Source organism: Coturnix japonica, chromosome 15 (genome assembly GCF_054131305.1).
Source record: "Coturnix japonica strain WE chromosome 15, WE-NBRP24, whole genome shotgun sequence".
In the NCBI taxonomy this organism is placed as follows: domain Eukaryota; kingdom Metazoa; phylum Chordata; class Aves; order Galliformes; family Phasianidae; genus Coturnix; species Coturnix japonica.
This window is the reverse complement of record NC_140677.1, coordinates 10,959,403-10,981,615: the sequence shown is the minus strand read 5'-3', so window position 1 is coordinate 10,981,615 and position 22,213 is coordinate 10,959,403. Positions and strand designations below refer to the sequence as shown.

The window sequence follows — 22,213 nt, the reverse complement described above, 5'->3', positions numbered from 1 at the left end:
ACGCATGCAATAAACAGAGGGATACTCCTGAGACCTCCCCCCAGATGCGTTGGACACCTCCCAGCCCCCCTCCAATGCTGTGAATGGTACATGGATGCTGCTTCTGCCCCCTCTGTGCAAGGATGTTCTCTGTAGCTCAGGGTCTCCTCCCCTGTACCACAGCAGCATCAGAGTGGCAGCTGCTGACATGGTGCCCCAGGCTGCAGCAGTTAATTGGGTTCTGAGCATGCCTCCTGTTTCCAAAGGCTGGGTAAGGCACTGTATGCGCTGTCACAAATAAGGATGAACTTTTTCAGCACGGCCGAGTCGTATTTACCTATTTTTCGTGATTGAATTTCTCCATTACAGCTCTTGTGGAGGGAGCGTTCCTCCTTTGTGCAGTTCCTCTCTCTGAGAGGCAGAAGGAGGCTGTTATGTGCACTGAGATGTGGGGCCAGAGACCCAGATTGATTTTAGCCTTCTCATAAAGCATTGCTGCTCTCAGCCAGACAGTGGCATTTCCATAAAAATCCCAATGTAAATATTTGTTCTAAATCAGGGCTCTTTCTTTCCTATTGCCTCGGCTGGAGCATTAATCAAGGCAGCTTATGAAACGCTGTATCGCTTTCAGATTAATTGCTGCTGAAAGTCAGGGCACTCGCTGTCCCCCACTGGCACGATCTGCTCCACATTCCCTCTCCCCAAAGACCCTTTGCACAAAAGCTGAACTGTTTCCTCCCCCACAGGCTGGATCTGTTTGCCAGCAGACAAAGCAAGGGGAGCGCATTAAGGTGAATATTTGCCTTTAGGAACCGCTGGATTATTTTCACATTGCTGATGCCTTCCGTGTGACAAGGCAGGCACTAAATACAGTGATCTGAGAAAGCAAAGTACCGTGAGGCTAAATAAGCACTATTCAGTGATGTCTGGTTTACTGCTAATTTTCAGCCACCCATGGGGAGGCGCAGAGCCCCTCTGTGTGCTATGGGTACAGTGTGAAGCTCTTTGTCTGTCCATCACTTCACCCTTGTGAGCAGTGCAGGACTCTCAGCACGCTGCTTCTAGCTGATTTATTTGCACTGAGCTTACAATCAAGAAGGTTCCATTCACCTTCAGACCCAAAACGTTTGAAATGTGACCAAATCTTTGTTTTCCTGCTAAATACTGCACTGGCTGTGAGCGCATCAGCTGGAAGACCCGCTGTTATCCTTGTGTTCTCATTGTGTGAGTGGACCTGGCGTGCTCATGAGCCCGAGCGGCGGTTCCTTCTTGCTCTCCCCTTCCTTGAGAACTTGGATTTTATCCAGTTGAAGAAGCCACCGCGTGCCTTCAGCTCAAACTCCACCGGGAAGTGGTCGCTCACCCCCAGAGCCTGCGGGAGATGGGGATTGGAAGGTGGGGGGGGATGCACTGCACCACTCTGGGTGGGTGCAGCTCTACAGATTGAGCTGTGCAAGTGTGCATCTCCTGCTGCACAGCTGGGCACTGCTGGCCCTGCTTTGGCCAAGGGTTTGGTGCCCAGGGGAGCCCTGCTGCACGGGATGGGCTGTGCCTACCTGCTCCTCACTCATCTGAAAAGCCGTCTGGAAATCAAAGATGTGAGCGGAGTGTGGCACGACAGCCTGGCTGAGCTGCTCCCCACTGACCACGATCCTGCAGGAAAGGGAACAGGGCGCAGAACAGGGGCTGCAATGAGTTGATGGCCTCCATGTGGTCACAGCTGCAAATGGTGCATCCCTACACATGGCTGGCTGGGGGATGCCCCTGGCTTCCTGCCACAGCCGGCCCATCACCTCCCTTGGCAGTGAGACACACAAACACCTCAGCGTTCAGATTAGGAACACAAGAGCAAGAACCACAGTGTGAAACCACGGCCGAGGCATCCCCCTGCACAAGTGGCTGCAGCACTGCCTGACACAGGGAAGATTTCACAGCAGCTCGAAGGATGTCTGCCATTGGCACCTTTCCGTGTGCTGTTTTGTCATGGGGTGTTATAAGCAGGGGGAGGTTTGGTGGGCACCTGTCATAGGGGCAGCTGGTGCTCCTCCTGACTGTCGTGTCGTTTGTGTCACTGATGAGCCAGGTAAACCCCGAGCTCGTCCTCAGGCGGATGTTCTGCCAGTGCTTCCGTGGAACGTAGCTGCAACCCGCGTTGAAGTCCCCCATGAAGACAAAGTTCTGCAAGGCAGAGAGGGGCTCAAAGGCACTTATGAAGATTGATCTTCAAAATGAGACCAGCAGGAGACTTTGTAGTCCCCAGGGTGACCAACCTTGGTGCCCCAGTGCTGCTTTATGTCCAAATACACATCATAGAGCTCATCAATCTCCCGTACCGCCATCTCTGGTGCAGTGTGCAGAGGGACTATAGCAAACTCTTGGACAGCTTAAAAACAAGGAAAAAAAACAAAAAACCAACAAAAAACCCACAAAAAAACAAAAAACAAGGAAAAAGAAATACAGTGGTTAAGCACACAATGAATCACAAAGAAAAACAAACTGGTTGGGAAGGCAGAAGTTTTCCTAAGGAAGAAACAGCTCTGGCTGCACATCAGAGGGTGTTTGCTGTGTAATGGCAGCATCCCCAGCTCGAGATCATCAGCTGAGGCCGGGCTGAGGACATGGGGACGTGCTGTGCTGCTGGCACCTGCCCCAGCCCTGCTGCCAGCACAGGTACAGCCGTGAAGCCTGGGCTGCTGAGGTGTGGGCACTGCAATGGAGGGACAATGCGCTGCTGGGAGCATCTCACCAGTTTTTGGTGACTGGAACCAGACGATGAAGGGCTCTCGGGAGAAGGCGTCCTCATCCCCAGGCTGGGTGTCGGGGTACTGGTAGCTTTGTTTCACTGACACCAGATTTCTCCTGCAACAGAATGGTGGAGATCCCATTAGTGGTGGCTGTGCTGTGACACCCAGAGCAGCTGCCCCAGCCCTGGTGTGCATCCTGTCCCCACAGGGTGATGAAGGGGGTGCCACCCACCCTTACCTGTAGAGGAAGGCATACTGCTCCTTGTATTTAGTCCTGCCCAGCCGCCCACTGACCATGCAGCTGTATTCCTCCCTGTTGCCTTTTGTCTGGCTGGAAGGAGAGGGGCTGCTTAGTGAATCCTCCAATGTGAAAGGTGCATACACTGACCACACTTCTCCAAAAACACATCCCCTGCATCAGCCTGGAGCCAGCTTTGCCCAGCCCAGCCCAGCTCTCTCCCCACCATTGTCCCAGCAGCACGGAGCTGCAGAGCTGAGCACAGACGGAGCATCCTTCCCAATAACTGCCTCCTGCAGGATTTATTGTATTCAGAAATATGCAGCCCAGGCCACTGTTGGAGCAGGTCGGATGGCACAAAGCTGCCTGCCTGCCTCAGCAGCCTCCTGCCCATACACGACACACCGCCTTACCCAGCCAGCTGCTGTACGAGCAAGGGACACGTCCTGTTCTTGTTCTCCTTTATCTCCATCAGCAGCATGATGTCACAGCGAGAGATGATCTGCAGTGGGAAAGAGCAGAGGCAAGCCTGTGCTTGGTGTGTTTGGGGGCGTTAGGGAGGAGTGGGGAAGAAGTGGCTGCTGCTGTGCAGCTGTTGGAAAGGCCCTGGGTGTGGGCAGCAGTGCAAGCAAAGCCCTTCTCCTTTCGGCACTGGGAGAGGGAACTGGGAGCAGAGCGGTTTCAGCTTTGCAGCTGGTTTTGTTTCTCTCCAAACCTTGTGGGGGCCATTTGTGGGGAAAACAAAACCCTGTCTGCCCCCTGAAACTGTAAATACACCATCCCTCATTTATTTATCCCACCATAGTTCTGACTGTACTACGGCCATTCCAGCACAAAGAGCAGCAGCAGCCCCAGAGCTGCAGCCTGGCACAGAGTGCTGCCCCACATCCCTGCTGCTGTGTTGTGGGTGGCACTGCCGAGCTGTGAGGCTGAACGTGGCTCCTTCCATGTTAAACCAAGTCACCTCCAGCTCCACAGAGCCGACAAGATGGTGAGGCTTTGTCTAAAGAAATCTGCAATCAGGCTTTGCAGTTCTGCACCACTCTGCAAGATGATTCTCTGCCGTCTTGAGAATACATTTAATTAGGCAGGAATGTTTCAGAATAATTAGCACTTAAGCAAGGTAAAGAGCATATCGCAAAGCAAAGCTCTGTGGGTTCCAAGCAAAAGCCGCTTTTACTGCGCAGAAAGGTTTTCATCCATTCCTAACTCAAATTCCAAAGGAAATGGCAAGTGCTGTCTGTGCTGTACTCTCACGCAAGCTGAAAGCACTGTAAGTGCTCCATTGCACTGCAGCCTTGATTCTCACTTTAACAGCATGAACGGTTTCAATTATTTACTCATTCTTCCACTGGAAATTCAAGTATGAATAAAGAAATGAAGCACAAGATGGTGCAGATGAGAAGCCCACACTAAGCTCCACATCTGTCCCACCCTGGTAGTGGACGTACCTTCACCACAGCATCCAGCACCTCGGCTCTGGCTATTTTGGCTTGTCCGAAAGACCTCACATTGAAGGAGCAGATCCTCAGGCTCAAAGATGGGTTGAAACAGAGGAGCGAAAACAAGACAAAGAACAACATCTTCGGGGACTTAGACAAAATGAGCAGCTGTGAGCGTGCCTATTAATATGTGCACATGTGTTTTTGTGCATTCATCCCTCTGCGGCCAGCTGAGAGGTCAGAATGCTCAGCTGTGTCAATCAAGAACAGGAATTGCCATTTCCTCCTTTCCCTCACTTCCATCTTCCAAAGAAGCTCTGGGACGCTGGTGCTGCTCTGAGGACAGCCCACTTTTCTGAGCCAAGTATTGAGCCCAGAAGGGGCCGTGGCTCTGCCAGACCCTCAGTGAGAGGCAAAGAACCTGGGGAGCTGGGAGTGCTGGATGGGGTCTGATGGGCACTGATGGTGGGCACCAAGGATCTGAGGAAAGGTGGTGGCACACCCTGAACGTGGGCAGGACAAGCTCTGAAAGAAAAGGGCCTTTCCATACACTTACCATCTCAGTGTCTAAAAGAACATGTTTGGGGGCTGTAGCCCTGAGCTTCATGCCCTGCCTCCCTACCAAGGGCAGCTTCTGTGTCAGTCTGACTCAGCTCCCACCTCATGAACGTAGTAGCACGAGGTGACCTTGCTGGGGATCCAGCTCCTCCCTGCACTGCTTTATCTCCTTCTACCCTTTGTACTACACTGTAATGCAGAGGTGGTGCAGCTTGGGCTGTCCCGCTCTTGCACAAGAGCAGGGGAGGTGCTGGCTGCTGAGCTGGGTGCATCCCCACCCATCCCTGCCATGTGTGGCCGTGGCATCCCCCATGCTGGCCATGAGCACACCTTCTGCTTTGCTGCAGACTGGTTTTTCCTTTGTTTTTAGCTTCCAAGCAACAACCACAGGCTGTTCTCCCATTCACCCCATAAAGCTGCTCCATGAGGTCCATTCTCTGGCTATGTGGGTGGTGAGGCTCAGGGCTCACAGCAGCACCGTGTAGGTACTGCAGTTCTGCTATTTCTGGAGCAATGTTTCAGCTCACCATCCTCCTCCCCTCTCAGGAAGATTCTGAGGAACAGGCGAGGCAGGATGTGTCTGAATGCGCCCTATGGCAAAGTAGGGGCACAGGATGTCTGGAGCAATCCTCCACCCAGCGGCTGGGCCGCTTCCTCTCATAGAATCATTAAGATTGGAAAAGACCTGTAAGATCACCTAGCCCAGCTGTCTACTTACCAACAATATCACCCACTAACCATGTCCCCCAGCAACACGTCTCCATGGCTCTGAACTGAACTGCCAGCTCAATTCAGCTCCACTCACCACCACTTTCTAAGCCTGGCTCTCCAGCCAGTTATTTACCCAACAAAGAGTGTATCCATCCAAGCTGTGAGCTGCCAGCTTCTCCAGAATACTGTGGAAGACAGAGTCAAAGCTTTGTTGAGGTCCAAGTAGACCATGCCAACAGCCTTTCCCTCATCTACCAGGCAGGTCGCCTGGTCATAGAAGGAGATGAGGCTGGTCAAGCAGCCTTTCTTGAACCCATGCTTGCTGGGCCCAATCCCCTGGTAATCCCTCTCACTGCTGCCTGGCTGCCACATGGGGCACTACTGAAAATGGTGTCTGGCTGCACAGGCCTTGGGGCAGGCTGAGGCAGGGCAGTATGACCACATGCCTGCTGCTGGTCAGGGTGGTACTGGGCACACACAAGGACCTTTGGGCTCCTGGCAGACTTGGACAGCCATCCAACAGTGGTTAATTGTCCTATTTTGGAGTTTCTGGTTAATAAATAACAAAGCATTCAGGCTGCTGAAGTTTGAAACCAGGCTACAGACCAAATATGGCCATTTGGGAAGGGTGGCTCCAGCAGCAGTTGTCCTTGCATCACCCTGAAGTTATCTAGAGTTAGTTGGAGGTGAAAAGGTAATATGTGGGGCAAAGGGTATGTGTTTGGATCCAGTAGGATCTGGTCAATACAGAGCCCTTGTATGCAGCCCTGCCTGGAGCAAGGCCACATGGCTGAGGTGCAAAACTTGGGGTGCTCATCTCTCACATGTGAGATAAAGAGGTTATTGAGACATCCAGCATGGACTCACCAAGGACACAGATCGTGTATGACCCATCTGGTGGCCTCTGCGATGGAGTAACAGCAATGGTGGACAAAAGGATGATTTTTGGGATGCAACAAAAGGATGCAACTGATGGCATCTACCTGGGCTTCTGCAAAGCCTTTGGCATGGTCCCACATTACATCCTTATGAGGATATGAGTATAGACTGTGAGAACTCCTTGAGAGCAGCCGTGTGGATGACTTGGGGGTCCTGGTGGATGAAAAGCTGGACATAAACCAGCAGTGTGGTCTTGCAGCCTAGAAAGCACAGTCCTCCAGGCTGCATCAACAGAGGTGAGACTGTCAGGGCTAATCTGCCCTTGTGAGGCCCCACCTGAACTACTGTGTCTCCTCCAACCTAAGCCATTCTATGATTCTATGAAACAAAGCCCTCGGCACACGCTGATTACAACAGACCTTGGGATTACAGATCCATAAAGGCATTGCAGCCACCAAATAGCCAAGCTTTTGTGACAATTAGTGTACAGCAATTGTTAGTACTGAAGGATATAATTACACCACGCGTAATGCATGCAAGGGCTTTGAGCAGAGTTAAAAAAATATTATTCAAAGCTGCTAATGGGCAATGGGAATTCTTGCTGGGTAATGTTTCAGAAGCCAGGAGCGTTTGTGGCTGCGCTCCCAGGTTGTGCAATGGGAGGTACATGGGGGTGGCTGCCTGGGGCTGCGCTGGGAGCTGCTGTGGGGCTGAGCAGGGAGAGTATCCCTGCCCTGCAGGTGGCTGCTGGCTGTGTGCCACTGAGCAAAGTGCTCCTTGCAGCGGGATTGAATGTGCCAGGGGCACCTGCAGCCCCAGGGCTGCTCATGGCATTGCACCAGGAGTGGGAACAGACGGGGCTGTGTCACCCCAGGATGGTGATTCACAGTGGCAGGGCTGCTTGCCGCCACTTGTGGTTGCAAATCATCTCACCTTGTTCTCTGGGGCTGCGTGACCCCGTGGTGGGAAATATCATGGAAGCTTTTGGTCTGGTGATTTCTTTCCCCGAGCCCCATCCATGCACTGGTGTTGGGATTGCAGAGCAGGTCAGCACGGGATGTGGGAGCTTCTCAGTTATCTCACACTGTGGTTCAACACAAACCCACTCTGCTCTGGCTTCTCTGCTCTGAGTGTAGTTGTTGATCACAGCTGCTCACAGGGTGTTCCTTCTGGGTGATCGGTGCTGATGCCTGTTGCATTGCTCACATCTGCTTGTGTCCCACAGGATGTGTCCCAGGCTGTTCCCAGCCCCATGCCTGGCACAGGAGCACTGTGCAAACAAACAGGGCTACAAACAGTGCTTAGGAAAGTTTGGAATGCCTCACATTTCTGCTTAGGAAACCTTAGCCAAAGCTCCTTGCTCAGTCTAAATTTGCTGGGAATCCCTTTAGATGAAACCCTATGAAAGCTACTCAAAGCATCATCAGCCCCATTAGCAACCACAGGTTGGGTTTCTGACACTTACTGAGCTGGTGGCACAGCCGGGTTATGTCTGTTTAACTCGTCTGTGCTTGGTCTCATGAATGTCTTCTGGCAGCTCATGTTATCAAACACTTGGGGTTATTTCCAGAAACTCTGACCTGTAAAGCCCTTTGCACTGTATTTCTTGCAGCTCTCACAGCCAGCTGGGCCAAAGGGATGTGCTTTATCATAGCATGGATATGGTGAGGATTCATTGCGATTTGCTTGCATTCATTCAGGAGATTATGTTATTTCCAATTTAGCTACATTTTCCCCTCATGAAAGAGGGCCGTGCAATCTGTTTCAGGTGCAGCACTCCCCTCTAGACCCCTGATGTAACCCCAGATGCACCCACCCTTGTGTTTCTAATGCAGCCATACCACATCCTCTCTTAATCCTTGTTGCATCACCTTCCTTTCACTGCTGCAGCCTCACTGCATCCCCTTGTATCCCAGTTGTATTTTCTCTCTATGCTCCCTTACATCCCCAGTGCACCCCACTGTATCCTACCTGCTGCAGCCCCACCCCACTGTACCCACCTTGCAGCCCCTTTGCAGCCTGTTTTAACCCTGCCACCTTCTTGTTGCACCTCCCTTGCACACTCCCATTCATTTGCTCCTTGTACCCACTGAAGCTCCACTATGTCCCCCTCTTGCTCCCCTGTTGTATCCCCACTGCAGCCCTACTGCATGCCCTGCTTGCGCCCTCACTGCAGCTCCATTGTATCGTCCTTTTGTATACCTATTTCATCCCCCCCTTATACTCCTGCTGCAGCCCTATTACACCTCAAATGAAATCCCATTACACCCCCATCACGTCTCTCCTTACAATCTCACCGAAGCTCCACTACATCTCCTATGTCACCCCTTCCTTACAACCCCATTCCAACCCCTCTGAACCCCCCCCCCCCCCCTTCCAGCCCCCTTTCCACCCCACTCCTCCCCCGCCTCCTTGCACCCCGTTTTGAACCTCCTCCCACCCCCTATTTCACCCCCACTGCAGCTCCCTTCGCACCGCCCCTTCCATCACCGCCCGTTCGCTCCGCTGCGCCCCCGCGGATCCTTCCCGGTACCGGCGCAGGGAGGCGGGCACAGCGGAGCAGCCGCGTTTCTCTCGGTGCTGCCATTGCCGCCCGGCCCGGTAAGAGATGGGGGCGAGGAGCTGCGGGGGGCAGCGCTGGGGCCGAGGGGCACCGGGGTGTGGGGGGGTACCATGATACCGAACCGCTGCCCCCGAGCCCTGGCACGGATGGAGGCGGGGAGGGAGGAGGAGACTGAAAGGCCTTACCGGAACGCAATAATTTGTAAAGATATGCTTAAAAACTGTCGTTAATTTTTTCATCCAATTAAAATAAATAAATAAAATCAGGGCAGAAAGAGGAGGAGAGCCGCGATGCTGCTCTGAAGGATGCCGTCATTTTGCTGGAGGAGGCTTTTGAGGAGAGATATATGGATGAGGAGGGAGGGCGGGGGTAACCTCAGCACCCCGACCCCATCCTCCGGAGGGGGCTGAGGCCGAGTGTACTCGTGACATCTGCATTGGGGTTGGGGGTGGCGTGGTGGTGGGGTCCGGCTCGTGGCCCTGAGCTGCGCCGTGCAGCTGCAAGTGGGTCAGAGATGGGTGTTTTGTGAACCGGCGCTGTAGAAATAATGATCTCATTTCTGCTGTCTATAAATAAATGAAGGTGAAAGGGCACATTTCCTACTTCCAGCCCTTTTGGAGACTGGATTAAGACAGAGAGCTGGCTGACGGACAGAGATTGTCCGAATACAAATAGATCTTAAATCATTACTTCGTTGGGACTGGTATCTAGAAGGTCACACTGCGAAACATACCTCTGAGGAATCATAATGTTAGTTATGTCATTGATGACAGTCAATAGTGTTTTTCTGGCTGTTGGGGATGGCAGTGGGAGGCAGTTGTGAGGGAGATGTTTATTTGCATGGTGCTGGTTTTCCTTGCACCATTAGCACTATGAGCTGGGGCTCCTGGGGGCTCTGTTTGTGCTGCTGAAGCCCACTAGAGCCCCCTGGTCTTGCTGTGGGATCTTAAAATCTCTTTCATGCAACAATTAGAGCAGTTAAATGCTTAAATGTGTTCCTTTGCATTTGGATGTTTGGAGATATACAGTCTGTTGGGTAGAACAGGGAGCCGTGGGTGCAGGGAGGGATGTGCCCTGCCTGCCCTGCACAAACCCATAATCTTTCTTCTTGAGTTTTGACACACCTGATGAGCAGCACAGTGTGCATGGGGGATTTGTCAGTGTGGAAATGCTCCCTTGCCATGCACACAGCTGCATGCTGCATCACTTCCCACCTGGAGCATCACAAAGGCCCTGTGGCCATAGCCCCCCCACCCCCCTACACCTCCTGCAGCCCCACCAGTGCTCACCCCATTGCAGGGTATTGCCCTGTTCCTGCTGCAGCATCCCCCGATACTGCTCTGTGAGAGGCACTGCTCAGTGCAAAGCCTCACCGTCTCCCTGGGAAACGAAGCGAGCTGCTTTCACATCCGTGGGCTTGGGTTTTGTTTTTGAGCTAAAGGCAGGTTTCTGATCCCACACACTGCTGTGTGCTGCTGCTGCTGCTGCATCTTGCATGAGGCTCAGAAAAAAAATCACCATGTATACTTGGGCTGCACGGCTGGGTCTTCTCTGGCCTCCCTGGGGTGCCCCAATGAGCTTGGGAGAGAACAAATATTAATGAGGATTCCAACCTGGCTATCAGCCACTTGTCCCTTTGGCTGGTGGCCCTGGGGACTGTCATTGACACATTGTCCTTGCAGCACCCTGCAGCTCCCTCCCATCTCCTGGCCTCTCTGGCACATCAGCGCCTGGACCCCAGCTCTGGGGTGTCTCCCAGCCCTCTCCCTGCTGCAATGGGATATAGAGGCCGAACCGGTGTTCCTGGTTCAGCATCCCATGCCCTGCCAGCTACACGGCCTTACTGCTGTCATCACCATAAAGCATTTATCAGACTTGCCTAATGGGTGTTTGTGAGTTAATTGATGAGGGCAGGAGCCTTGCTTTGTGCTGTTCACCACAACTCTTGCAGCCTCGTGCTGAGTAATAGGTGGCAGTCAGAAGGTGCCTGGCTGTTCCCATTTACTTTCACTGTTTAGCCTGAGCTGCCCCTCCAGCATGCAGCCAAGGTCTCCCAGGCAGCCAACCCTCCATGACACTGGGCTACCTGGGGCCACGCTTGCTTTTCCCATTATCTTCATCTGTAGTGCACACTTTGATCCCAGTTGGAATGAGTGCCCTGCTGGCACAACACTGCACAAAGTTCTGCATTTACACAGACAGGGGAAAGGTTAGTCAGAAGGCGCCAGTGATGAGTCTGGAAGGGGAGCTGATGTCTTAAATACCCCACACTGGCTGCTTCCCCTGTTGCAGATCAGCAAAGAGAAGGAAAGCAGCAGAACAGTCCTAACCTTGTTTTCCTCTTTCCACAGTGAGCCACAACACCCATAGTGAGCAGGACCTGCGCCAAGAGGAGGAGGAGGAGATCTCTACAGAGTAAGCCAGGCTTTGAATGCATCTCCCCTTTTGGCTTTGCTTTCCAGGAGTGGTGCAAGTTGAGGACTTGTCTTCCTCATGGGCTGTAGCATCTGTGCTCTGTGCTTCATTTCTTCCCTGTCTTAGTGGCACAGCCAAAGGCAACACAAGCTGGCAGGTGGGTCGGACCATGCAGCCCTGCTGCTGGCACGTGGTGTTCCTGCTGCTCCAAGGACTTGTTTATAGGCAGGGAGCACAGGGAGCAAAGATCTTCCTGCAAAATTACAATGAAATGAATAACTGTGTGAAATGGATGACAGGCTCGAAGTAGCTGATGTTTGGCTTTGTTAGGGAGAGGTCTGGTGCAAACATCTGCTGCATTCCTTGAATTACAGTTACTCCTTTTCTTCTCTGGGGAAGGTGGGAAATTGGATTTTGCTGTAGACTTCTTGTGAACTTTTCAGCTTGCTCACACACAACGTGTTTGTAATGTGATTCAGTATTGCAGCATCAGTGTGGGAGAGGATATTGCTGCGGTGCTTTAGTTCCTGTTTCACAGCACAGCACCAGCTGCTAAAGGAAGCAGAAATTCATCTGCATGTGCTGACATGGGGAAATCGGGGCAGAAGGAGACATGGGTGAGAGGACACCGGGCACTGGAAGTGTTTTGTTTTATAACCAAGTGTAACAAAAGAGCTTGGGCTGAGGAAACAGGCAAGACATAGGCTGGTGAGCAGCAGGAATTAAAAAGGCTGCGTGTGGCAGGGTTTAATCCTTTAATGAGAAAAATAGATCCTTGCTTCTGGCAGCTGGGAGAGCAGAGAGAAGGGCTGTGGGCACCTGTCCAGGTGTGTTACCTGGGGGGACACTGATGGAGGTTATTTGGGAGCTGGGCTGGATCCTGAGAAGGGCAGCGAGCACAAAATGGCTCCTGGGCATTTGGAGTATGGGAATGTTTTGGTGCCATATTGGGAACAGGGATGAATATGTCTCGGATAAGGGCTGGTGGCCAAAGAGCACCCTGCCAGGTTCCTTCCATCCCTTCCCAAGATCACTAATAGGCTCTGCTCCCTTGATTAGTTGGTGCCTGTGCAGAGCAGTAATGAGCCTGGAGCTGGGCTCAGACCGTGGATTCTAGGTCAGCAGCTGTGTGCTGGGGATTGGGGAGCGGGCAGAGCCTGCATGTGGGCTGCGGGGCTGTGAGCACCTCATGGGTGGGCATCACACCTGCTGGGCTGGCTGAGAGCTCCCTGCATCACCACGCCTGGGTCTGCGCCCACCTGGAGCTTGTTGCCCTTAAGGATATTCACTGTGGGGAGGATAACATTGTAACAATTAGTCACACTGAGCTGTAAGGGAGGAAGATACTTTATTGCCCTCCTGACTGCTCTCCTTTGCCTCACACTGTGCTGTTTTCCTCTTCCCTTGGCTGCCAAGATTTCATTTAGCCATGACTATTTTCTGGTGTTTAACCCCTGATCCCTCGTTCCATGCACACAGGTAGGGCCAGGCCGGAGGAGCAGCATGGACCTGGATGTGCTCAACATGTTTGTCATTGCTGGCGGCACCCTGGCCATCCCCATCCTGGCCTTTGTGGCCTCTTTCCTGCTGTGGCCCTCTGCGCTCATCCGCATCTACTACTGGTGAGTGCTCCCCTCTGAAAACAGGGCTCAGCTTTCAAGGCAGGGCCTGTCCTTGTGCTGGCAGTCACAGAAAGGACTCTCCCCATTCTCCCCTTCTCTTGTGGGTGCAGGGATGGTTTTCCTTACCCATGTGCATCCTGTCCTTCCTGATAGCAGCAGGCAGGTGCTATGTCCTTCATCCCCATTTGTCCCTGGGAATTAGCAATAAGCGTGCTGTCAGCTTTCATTTCTGGGCTTGTAGCAGAGGAAAGCTGGAATCGTGTTCCTGCAGGGAGCTGGGCAGCATCTCACCGGCCTCCCACACAGCTGCTATCACGTGCCGGTGGCAGATGGTGGCTCCTGCAGCCTGGCTCAGGGGTGTTCCCCATCAAAGTGACCTCTTGTAAGCGAAGGATGTTATCCCTCCCAGCGTGATTAAGTTTGTCCTACTAATGGAGCATTTAATAGCAGCCCTCTAATCAAGGCATCTAGGAGCTGGTGAGAGGGGCGAGGTAATGCAAACCTCAGCAAACCAACCCAATAGCATTATGGGGCAAGGCATCACCTCGTGGTGTTGGGAGGGGGGGAGACAGAGACGAGCCCACAGCAACATCCTTCAGGGCTGTGAGTTAAGGGCTGAGTGAGAGCAGAGAAGTGGTGGCACATCCCCAGACAGCCCCCACTTCTCCCATCGCTCACTTCCCTCCTCATTGTCACTGAGATGCCACAGCATGGGGACCTGGGTATCAACCCACAGGGGCTGGGGGGCACCTGGGGCCAGCCCAGCAGGGTCAGCCGCTGCTGCCCGCGGGTTAAGCGGTTTAGCTGTGGCTGCTGAGCCTGTTAACACCTTGTGGGGGATCAGTTCAGCTTTGCGCAGATTATTTTGTCTTCTGCTGAATTGATCCATCAGGATCAGTTGCTAAAAATGTTACCAACTTGCCCATCAGTAGTTTACACCGGTGCCTTTGAGGCGAGCACTCTTAAGACACTTATTCAGGGAGAAATTCGCCTCTCCTTGTAGGACCCGCACATGGCCATGATATCGCTTAAGTCCCACTAACTCCCTCAAAAAAGGGATTATGGTAAAAGAGGATTGCACAATGCATAAGCTTTGAGTGGGCAGAGAGCTAGGACAGCCCAGCGCAGTGTTGGTGACCTTGATTCTGTGTCTCATGTAAATTCTGATATAGTGTACGTATTTGGAAGCACTGTGGCTGCCAGGAGGAGCCCAGCAGTTGTTCTGACTTTTGACTGTAGGGGAAATGCAGGCAAACCGTACCTATTGCCTTTGACTGCATGTACATCATCTGTCCAAAGTGTCTCTGATGGTCTCTGCCCAGGTCCCCTCTGGCTGGTGGTTTTACTGCAGTATCTTTAGCCAGCCTGCAGGCCTGCTCTGCTGGGAGCTATCTGCTTTCTGAGGAATAGCCCTGTTTTCTGTGGGGTCAGGCTGGTATCTTCTGGGTGGGGGACAGTCACCAACAGGCTGCTGGTGTGTGTTCAAAGACCATTGAGGGAAAAGGGTCCCGCTGCACCCTGGTCTTGCTCCTGGAGTTATTTTCTCCTTGTTTGCAGGTACTGGCGTCGAGCCCTGGGCATGCAGGTCAGATACGTCAACTATGACGACAACTATCAGTTTTGTTATTCCTATAGAGGAAGACCTGGGTACCGGCCATCTATCCTGATGCTCCATGGCTTCTCAGGCCACAAAGACATGTGGCTGTCCATAGTCAAGGTGGGACTCCAGTTTTCTTGTTACTGCTGAGTGAGTCAATAGTCTGGGACTCAAGGGTGGTGTGGGGGCACGTGAGCTATGATGATCATTATAAAGTGCTAGGAATACCCCCAGCTCTGCGTCTGTTGTTCGTTGGATCTTTTTCATCCCTGTGAATGCAAATCTGCCTTCCCATTGGTATGACCAACCCTATTTTGTTTTGGCAGTTCCTCCCCAAGAACCTGCACTTGGTGTGCGTTGACTTGCCTGGGCATGAGGGCACAACCCGCTCAGCCTTGGATGATTACTCCATTATGGGACAAGCAAAGAGGATCCACCAGGTAAAGTCTCTTGGTGCTTCCACTCCTGCTGCATGAGGGATGTAAGGGATGCTGGTACCCACGTGGCCCCACTCCCTCCCACAGTCCTGCCCAGGCTGCCGGGTTGGTCCACTGGCCTCATGGTTTTGGGGTGAATCTCTCTAGGGACACCACGCCTTTGCTTCCTCTGCCCTAACAGCGCTCCTTCTGCTCCTGTGCAGTTTGTGGAGTGCATCAAGCTGAACAAGAGACCTTTCCACCTCGTTGGCACCTCCATGGGTGGGAATGTTGCTGGGGTTTATGCTGCACAGTACCCAGAGGATGTGTGTAGCCTGACTCTGATATGTCCTGCAGGTGAGTAACAGGGAGGAGAGTGAGCAGGAGCTGCTGCAAGAGCCCGGCATAGTGCTGACGTTAAAGTAGCCCTTGCACATCACATAGTGCAAAATTTGTTGAACTAATTCATACATGTAGTCTGAAATTCACTGGCAAGGCACAGAGCTCACAGGAGGAATTAACAGCCCTGCCCTCATTGCTGTTCTCATTGCTTTGGGGTTTGCCCAGCTGGAGTTAGAGCCTAGGGCCCCCATGCAGGACAGGGGGCTTCTCCTGGGGGCTCTGCCGCAGCCATGTTGCGCTGTGCTCACCCCTCCTTCACCCCAGGGCTGCCGAGTCTCACTGAGAGCAAATTTGTCAAGACACTCCGGGAGCTGAAGGAGTCTGAGCGCACCGACAGGATCCCATTGATTCCCTCCACACCCGAGGAGATGGCCGACATGCTGAAGCTCTGCTCCTACGTTCGCTTCAAGGTGCCACAGCAGGTGAGGAACCAGGAGCGGGGTTTTGGGCCGGCACCCCGGATCTGCCCACCGGCAGCTTCCCTATGAGCTTCCCTATGAGCTTCCCTATGAGCTTCCCTATGAGCTTCCCTATGAGCTTCCCTATGAGCTTCCCTATGAGCTTCCCTATGAGCTTCCCTATGAGCTTCCCTATGAGCTTCCCTATGAGCTTCCCTATGAGCTTCCCTATGAGCTTCCCTATGAGCTTCCCTATGAGCTTCCCTGCTGCCCTCTGCCAGTAGCGGCTGGAATAACCCCGTGTGTTACGCAGCAGTTCCAGCAGCGAGCTGTGCAATAGGAGTGTTTTTCAGTTAATACGGCTGTCAGGAAGCACTAAATAAATAAAGAAGGCTGCTATTGTCCGGCCAGGAGGGGGATTGTTTGTTGCTTTTTTAGCAGAAGCAATGGAAATGTTAATCATCTCATTGTGAGGTGAGAGGGACTTGGCGAGGAGCTCCCTGTGTCGCCAGGTTTTCCTTAGGAAGTCTGGGATGAGTAGATTGGAGAGTAAGAAAAAAATGTGAAGTCATGCCAAGACCAATTTTTTCTTTGGCAAAAGGATAAAAGAAGGAAGAAAAGCAAAGTCATGGCTCAGACAGACAGACACCCTGCCAGCCAGCCCAAAAAATGCAGTTTTGCATCACAAAAAGCTGAAATAGTTTCTGGTGAAATGCTTGTTACCCAAGTGCTGCTATGACAGCCAGAGTGACAGCTGGTGGTGGTGGGGTGGGCACTCTGCTGGCCCCATATGAAGTGCAGCCACCACCCCCCAATATGTTCCTGTTCTTCCCCTGCAGATCCTTCAGGGCCTGGTGGACGTTCGCATCCCACACAATGATTTCTACCGAAAATGTAAGTGTGTTCTGCATCCCTGGGCTGTCCCTGTGTGCCCCGTGCTGAGAGCTCAGGAGGGCAGCAGGGTGGATGGATTTAGGGATGCGTAGGCAATGGGGCTGCTGCTTTGTCCTCATGCCCCTCACTGGTTCAGTGTGTGCTGATGTCTATGGGGAGGTGCAGAATGCCTGTATTGCAGTTTGGTGGAAGTGCTGAATGCCACCACCTTTGCAAGGATGGCCCTTCATGGCTTGTCCCACCACCCCTGCCTGTGAGCTGGTTCCCCCCCACCCTGGGGCTGCACACAAAGCATCCTTCTCCATAGACTTACTCTTCTCCTGTCCACCCCAGTGTTTTTAGAAATCGTGGATGAGAAGTCCCGTCATTCCCTCCATGAGAACATGAACAAGATCAAAGCACCAACACAAGTCATCTGGGGAAAGCAGGACCAGGTATGTGGCCACCTCTTGGCTTCAGGCTTTTGGGTGCTGCCAGGTCTGACTTAATCTGGGAAGAGGAATAAGAGGAATAAATTACCAGTAGAGTTGTCCTGGCAACCAGGGAGAGATGTGCTCTTCTGTGCACAGTTGGCAAGGAGAAAGCATCTCTCCGTGTGGTTACAAGGGGAGGAAGAAGGAAATCTAGAGGGTGGGGAAGGGGTGAGGTGCAGGCATAGGCTGGCACTCAGTGCAGGACATGGGGAGATGGTACAGCATGGCCTCAGCCCTCCCCCACCTGCACTGCAAAGGCCATGTCTGCATCTCTGCTCAGCTTCTGTCCTGATGCTCAGCATCAGCATTTGTTGGGTTGACAAATGCAACGTGCCATGTGGTGCAGAGCTACACAGTCTGATTCTGTTTTGGGCACCAAAGGAGCCCTTTTGACAGGCGTGGTGGGTGATTTCCTGTGCTGCTGGATTGACAATAGTCGAGCACTGGAACAGGGGAGTGGTGCAGTTGCTGTCACTGGAGGTGTTCAATGCACACGTGGCACTGAGGGACAAGGTTTAGTGGGCATGGTGCTGATGGGTGATGGGTTGACAGTTGGACCAGATGATCTTAGAGGCCTTTTCCAATCTTAATGACTCTATGATCTCGACTGGGCCTGCAAAGGCATCTCCAGTGGGGTTTCTGCCATGGCCAGTAAAGCCCAGTGCTATGGCAGTGACTTTTCTCCCCAACATCCAGGTCCTGGATGTTTCTGGAGCTGACATCTTAGCAAGTGCCATCCCAGATTGCCATGTGTCCATCCTGGAGAACTGTGGCCACTCAGTGGTGGTAGAGCGGCCACGCAAGACAGCAAACCTCATCATGGAGTTCCTGGCAATGCTGCACAGCACGGGCAACAGCAAGAAGCAGGCGTGACGGGGCCGGAGCCGTGCCGAGGCCTCATCTCAGAGCTGTAACACATCGAAGCATTGACGAGTTCTCAGGGATTTGTACAAACCATGGTGAACGTGCCAAAGTCCCTGAGGCAGGCAAGAGTCACTGACACACCAACCTATAGCACTGCTGACACAGCGACCCAGGACCTCTGAGCAACCCGTGTAGATGCAGGAACAGGACCCGAACCTTTTCTACTCCTAGGTTACAGTAGAAATGAGCAGAAACCACAACCCGCTAGCCATGCAGTGTGCTGAAGCTCCCGATGCAGCCCACGTTGCCCACGTTACCGGCACACAGTTGTGAATGGCATCACCTGGACTCTCTGACAGACACAGGGAACAGGAGGTGCCCCGGAGCGTGACTCTCCGTGTTCCCAGCCCTGAGCTCTGCGTTGCATGCTGCCGTGCTGTGCGATCCCCGCGCTCCGGGCACGGCGCTCCTCTCCTTGTTCAGATGATGAGAGAGAACACGTGGAAGTCACACAGCTGTGTGTGTGTGTGTGTGTGTGTGAACGCCTTCACACTTCGGCTGTGTGGATTTCCTCAGATTCCTGAGCAGCTCCTGTGCATGTGTGATGCCTTAACAGCCTGCAAGCAGCCCGGTGTGGGAGGGTAAATGCAGGGCAAGCGCATCTCAGCTCTTGTCTGTCCCCTCGTGCTGCAGAATGCTCCGATGTAAATAGCACATTTCTTACTGAATTCCGTGAATTCTGTGAATGGTGACGGTGCTGAAAACGTGTGGATGAGGGGAACCGGCCGGCACGGGGCGGCCATCGTGCCCAGGTACCTGTACATATATTTGGATCTCCCCAGTGGTTTCTCTGCTCTTTTTGGAGAGAAGAAACATTTGTTCTTTTGGAAAATGAGCAATTTGCTGTTAATCGCTTGTTATGGTTTCTACTACAGGAGTTGATTAAAAAAAAATTAAATAAACAGAATTTAAAAAAATAACTGATAGTTTTATGTGGTAAAAGCCAGAGAAGAAATGGTTACATATCTGTATGGTTTCTCCTATGCCACAGATTGGTGTCTGCAGAGAATTTCTATGGCAATTAAAATCTAGGAGTTTAAAGAGTGCTCCACGTGGTGGTTTCTTTCCTTTAGGACGGATGGGGCTGTGTGGGGTGGCAGTGTTGGGGCTCTTTTCTTTCCTCTCACATTTATGTGAGTTCCAGGTTTTGCCGTGAGGAACACTTGGTAATATTGAGAGATCGTGACGGGCAGGAAGGTTCCATGCTCACCTCCTCTAAGGTAAAAGATGAAATTGCTGGGTATTTTTTCCTTTTTAAGAGGAGGTAGCCCTAAACAGTCAAGAAGCACAATAAAAACTTGGGGGCCTGGAAACCTGAGCTGAGTCTTAGCACTTAAAAGCTAAAATATGGTAAAAGTATGCAATGGGCACCTCCTGGCTGCAGCTGGACATCACTGCAGGAGCAGGAGCAGCTGCTGCCTGGTGGTAGAACACTCCAGCCCTTTGCACAGGGCTGGCAGCAGCTGAGAGCACTGATGAGCACAGGGAGCACCTGGAATTGGGCACTGACACCTCGCCCCTCATTCCCTGCTGGGAGCTGGCAAAGTCCCACACTGCTGAGTGCCGAGGGCTGCCCCTGGGGAACCAGAACCCTCACTCTGAGGTAAGGCTGTGGCCCTGGGAAGTGCACAGTGGGGCTCCCATCTGGGATCTGGTTCAGCTATGGGCTAAATGGGGCGCTGTGGGGCTGAACAGTGCAGGGTGCCACGTGGGAGCTGCCCCACAGTCCTTCCCCCACTGTCTGAACCTTCCCCTGACTCATGGCATTTCACAACCCTCCTGGCAGCAGAATGTGTTTATCCTGGGGAAGCCAGGATGGGAGCACTCTGGGACATAAGATCCTATGACATGTTCCTGCTGCCTGTGTGGGACAGGGTGCCCAGAGAGAATCACGGTGCCCCTCCAGCCCTGTGTGCACAGCTGCAACCAGCGCAGGGAAGGCAAGGAAGATGCATGGGGTCACAGTTTCATTAGGCTTCATTGTTTTGGGGTTTCCTTTTTTGCACAGCAGGCAGCTGTGAGAATGCACTTCTGAGGTGGGGGCTCTGCATTGAGCTGCTTCCTAGAAGTGCTCAGTTTGCCCTGCAGAGTAGAACCTACATGCAGCCTTGATGTGCTGCTCTATCGATTTCTTTCTTTTTTGATGTGATTCAGAGAACAGCTGTGTGGGCACGTTGGGTGAGCTGCCACATTGCCTGTAACACTGCTGGGCTTTGTGCTTCAAACCCAAACACCCTGCGCTGCTCCCACCAGGACAGCGTTTGCTTCTCATCAGTACTCTTCCTCTAATGCAGAATTAAAACTAAAGATCAATAAGGCCAACACGTGTTTTTGCCAGCTTATTCTATGTCAGACTCAGGAAGTGACAAAAATATCACAGCAGTGAGGACTCAGGGAGCCCGGTCTCTGCTGGGTGCACTCAGTGGGTGATGCATGGGGCTGGAACAAGCTGTCTGCTGCTGTGCAGCTGCTTGCCCACACCTGAGAGCAGGATTCTGCCTTCACTATTCCAGAGCTGCCCACTCCCTTCTTTTCTTCCTGGAAAAATAAGCTCCCTCCTGCAGCTCTGCACGGAGCTCTGATGGAGCTGGGACACATGGAGCATCCCCTGCAAGTCTCTTCCATCCTACCAAGGAGGGTTTGCGTCCACCTCCCGGTCCTCATTAAGCTGGAGGTTCCCCCAGCTTTGCAGCGGTGATGCCATTATTTGCGTGATAAACTGGACAAACGCAGCTCCTGCTGCTGCTCTCCCCTTGCACAACCGCAGAAGGACACGGGGATGGCACAGCGCAGCCCGTGGCTCCGTGCCGCGGCCACTCCGGCACTAGTGACGAAGTGGCACCAGGTGGCAGCAAGCGACCGCCGCGGGGAGCGATGTGCCCGAGGTCCTCCCCGAGCCCCCCGCAGCATCGGGCCGTACCCCCGCACCGCCACCCAGGAGCTGGCAGCTCTCGGGTCAAACTCTCTCCCTCCCGACATGTGTCGACGTGGAGGTATAAAAACAACTCGGCTCGAATCATTCAATCATTAACTCGCTCCGCTGCGACCAAAAGCCCCTCGGTGCTCTTGGGGCGTCTGTGCCGATGGGCAGAAGGTGAAGGCAGGGTGCGGGGATGGCACGCAGCACCGGGCAGCGCTGCACGCACAGCCCGAGCGGGGCACCGGGAGCTGCAGCAGTGCGATCCGCAGCCTCTTCCTGTTGTGCAACGTGTGCCAGCGGCCCACTGGATGTTTAGGAGATTTGTCAGGGCTGTTGTGCTTCCAGATAATGTTTATTTGCTTGCTTCAGGTCTGGCTTTCACAAGCAATGGATTTAAATAGCACAGGCTGAGGCAGGGCACGAAACTTCTGCCCCGAGCCCCTGCGGCCCCCTCCACCCGCCCTGTGCCCCGCACACAGCCCTGCGCTCCTGCTGGCCCCGGGCTGGGCTTGGCACTGAGGCTATTTCCATTTTCACTGCTCAGCTTTCACACCATCCTGCCTTTGTGTAATAGTTCAGTATGGGATAGGAGGCTGTTTGGCCAGCCCTGCCCACGTGGGGGGCCCGTGGCTTTGTTCAGACCCGCGGACCCTGTGTGGCACCACTCTGTGCTCACACATCTTCCCCTTCGCTGCCTCCCCCCACCCCGTTTTTGGCTTGATCCTCTCCTGGATCATACCGTGTTACAGCTCAGGCTGGGAGCAGGATGTGCCAGCAGAGCTGGGGTCCATGGTGCAGCAGTGATCACAGATCGTGATCGTGATGGTATCAGTGCCAAGGTGCTCTAGCCATGTGTTATGCTCTGCTTTTGTTGCCATTGAGGTTTTGCAGCTTTGTGATACAGCGCACCACAAACCCCAGCACCCAGGGCAGAAACCTTTGTGCGGCTTCTTTTTCCCTGAAGTAAGGAACACAGAGTCTTCTTGATAAGCACTGCTGTAAATCGAAAGTTGAACGGCCATCAGGAGCTCTGCAGGG

At 53.1% G+C, this 22,213-nt stretch overlaps 2 protein-coding genes across 3 annotated transcripts; one reads left to right on the top strand and one right to left on the bottom strand.

The window, feature by feature from the left end:
- Positions 1 to 1,034: 1,034 nt before the first annotated feature.
- Positions 1,035 to 5,130, bottom strand: DNASE1L3 (deoxyribonuclease 1L3). The gene is made up of 9 exons (XM_085516370.1): positions 4,960 to 5,130; positions 4,413 to 4,544; positions 3,375 to 3,463; positions 2,962 to 3,054; positions 2,726 to 2,838; positions 2,250 to 2,362; positions 2,000 to 2,157; positions 1,536 to 1,632; positions 1,035 to 1,351 (listed from the first exon to the last, which is right to left on the bottom strand). Exons 1-9 carry the CDS (start codon positions 5,008 to 5,010, stop codon positions 1,223 to 1,225), a joined length of 975 nt encoding a protein of 324 aa, XP_085372496.1. The 5' UTR covers positions 5,011 to 5,130; the 3' UTR covers positions 1,035 to 1,222.
- Positions 5,131 to 9,082: 3,952 nt separating this feature from the next.
- ABHD6 (abhydrolase domain containing 6, acylglycerol lipase) lies at positions 9,083 to 19,301 on the top strand. Of its 2 annotated transcripts, XM_015875437.3 has the most exons (10): positions 9,083 to 9,152; positions 11,466 to 11,529; positions 13,009 to 13,151; positions 14,709 to 14,868; positions 15,075 to 15,188; positions 15,389 to 15,521; positions 15,831 to 15,988; positions 16,804 to 16,858; positions 17,192 to 17,292; positions 18,028 to 19,301. In XM_015875437.3, exons 3-10 carry the CDS (start codon positions 13,033 to 13,035, stop codon positions 18,202 to 18,204), a joined length of 1,017 nt encoding a protein of 338 aa, XP_015730923.2. In that variant the 5' UTR covers positions 9,083 to 9,152; positions 11,466 to 11,529; positions 13,009 to 13,032; the 3' UTR covers positions 18,205 to 19,301. The 2 variants fall into 2 exon arrangements, with proteins under 2 accessions (XP_015730923.2, XP_015730924.2); XM_015875438.3 differs by lacking the exon at positions 11,466 to 11,529.
- The last annotated feature ends 2,912 nt before the right edge of the window (positions 19,302 to 22,213 follow it).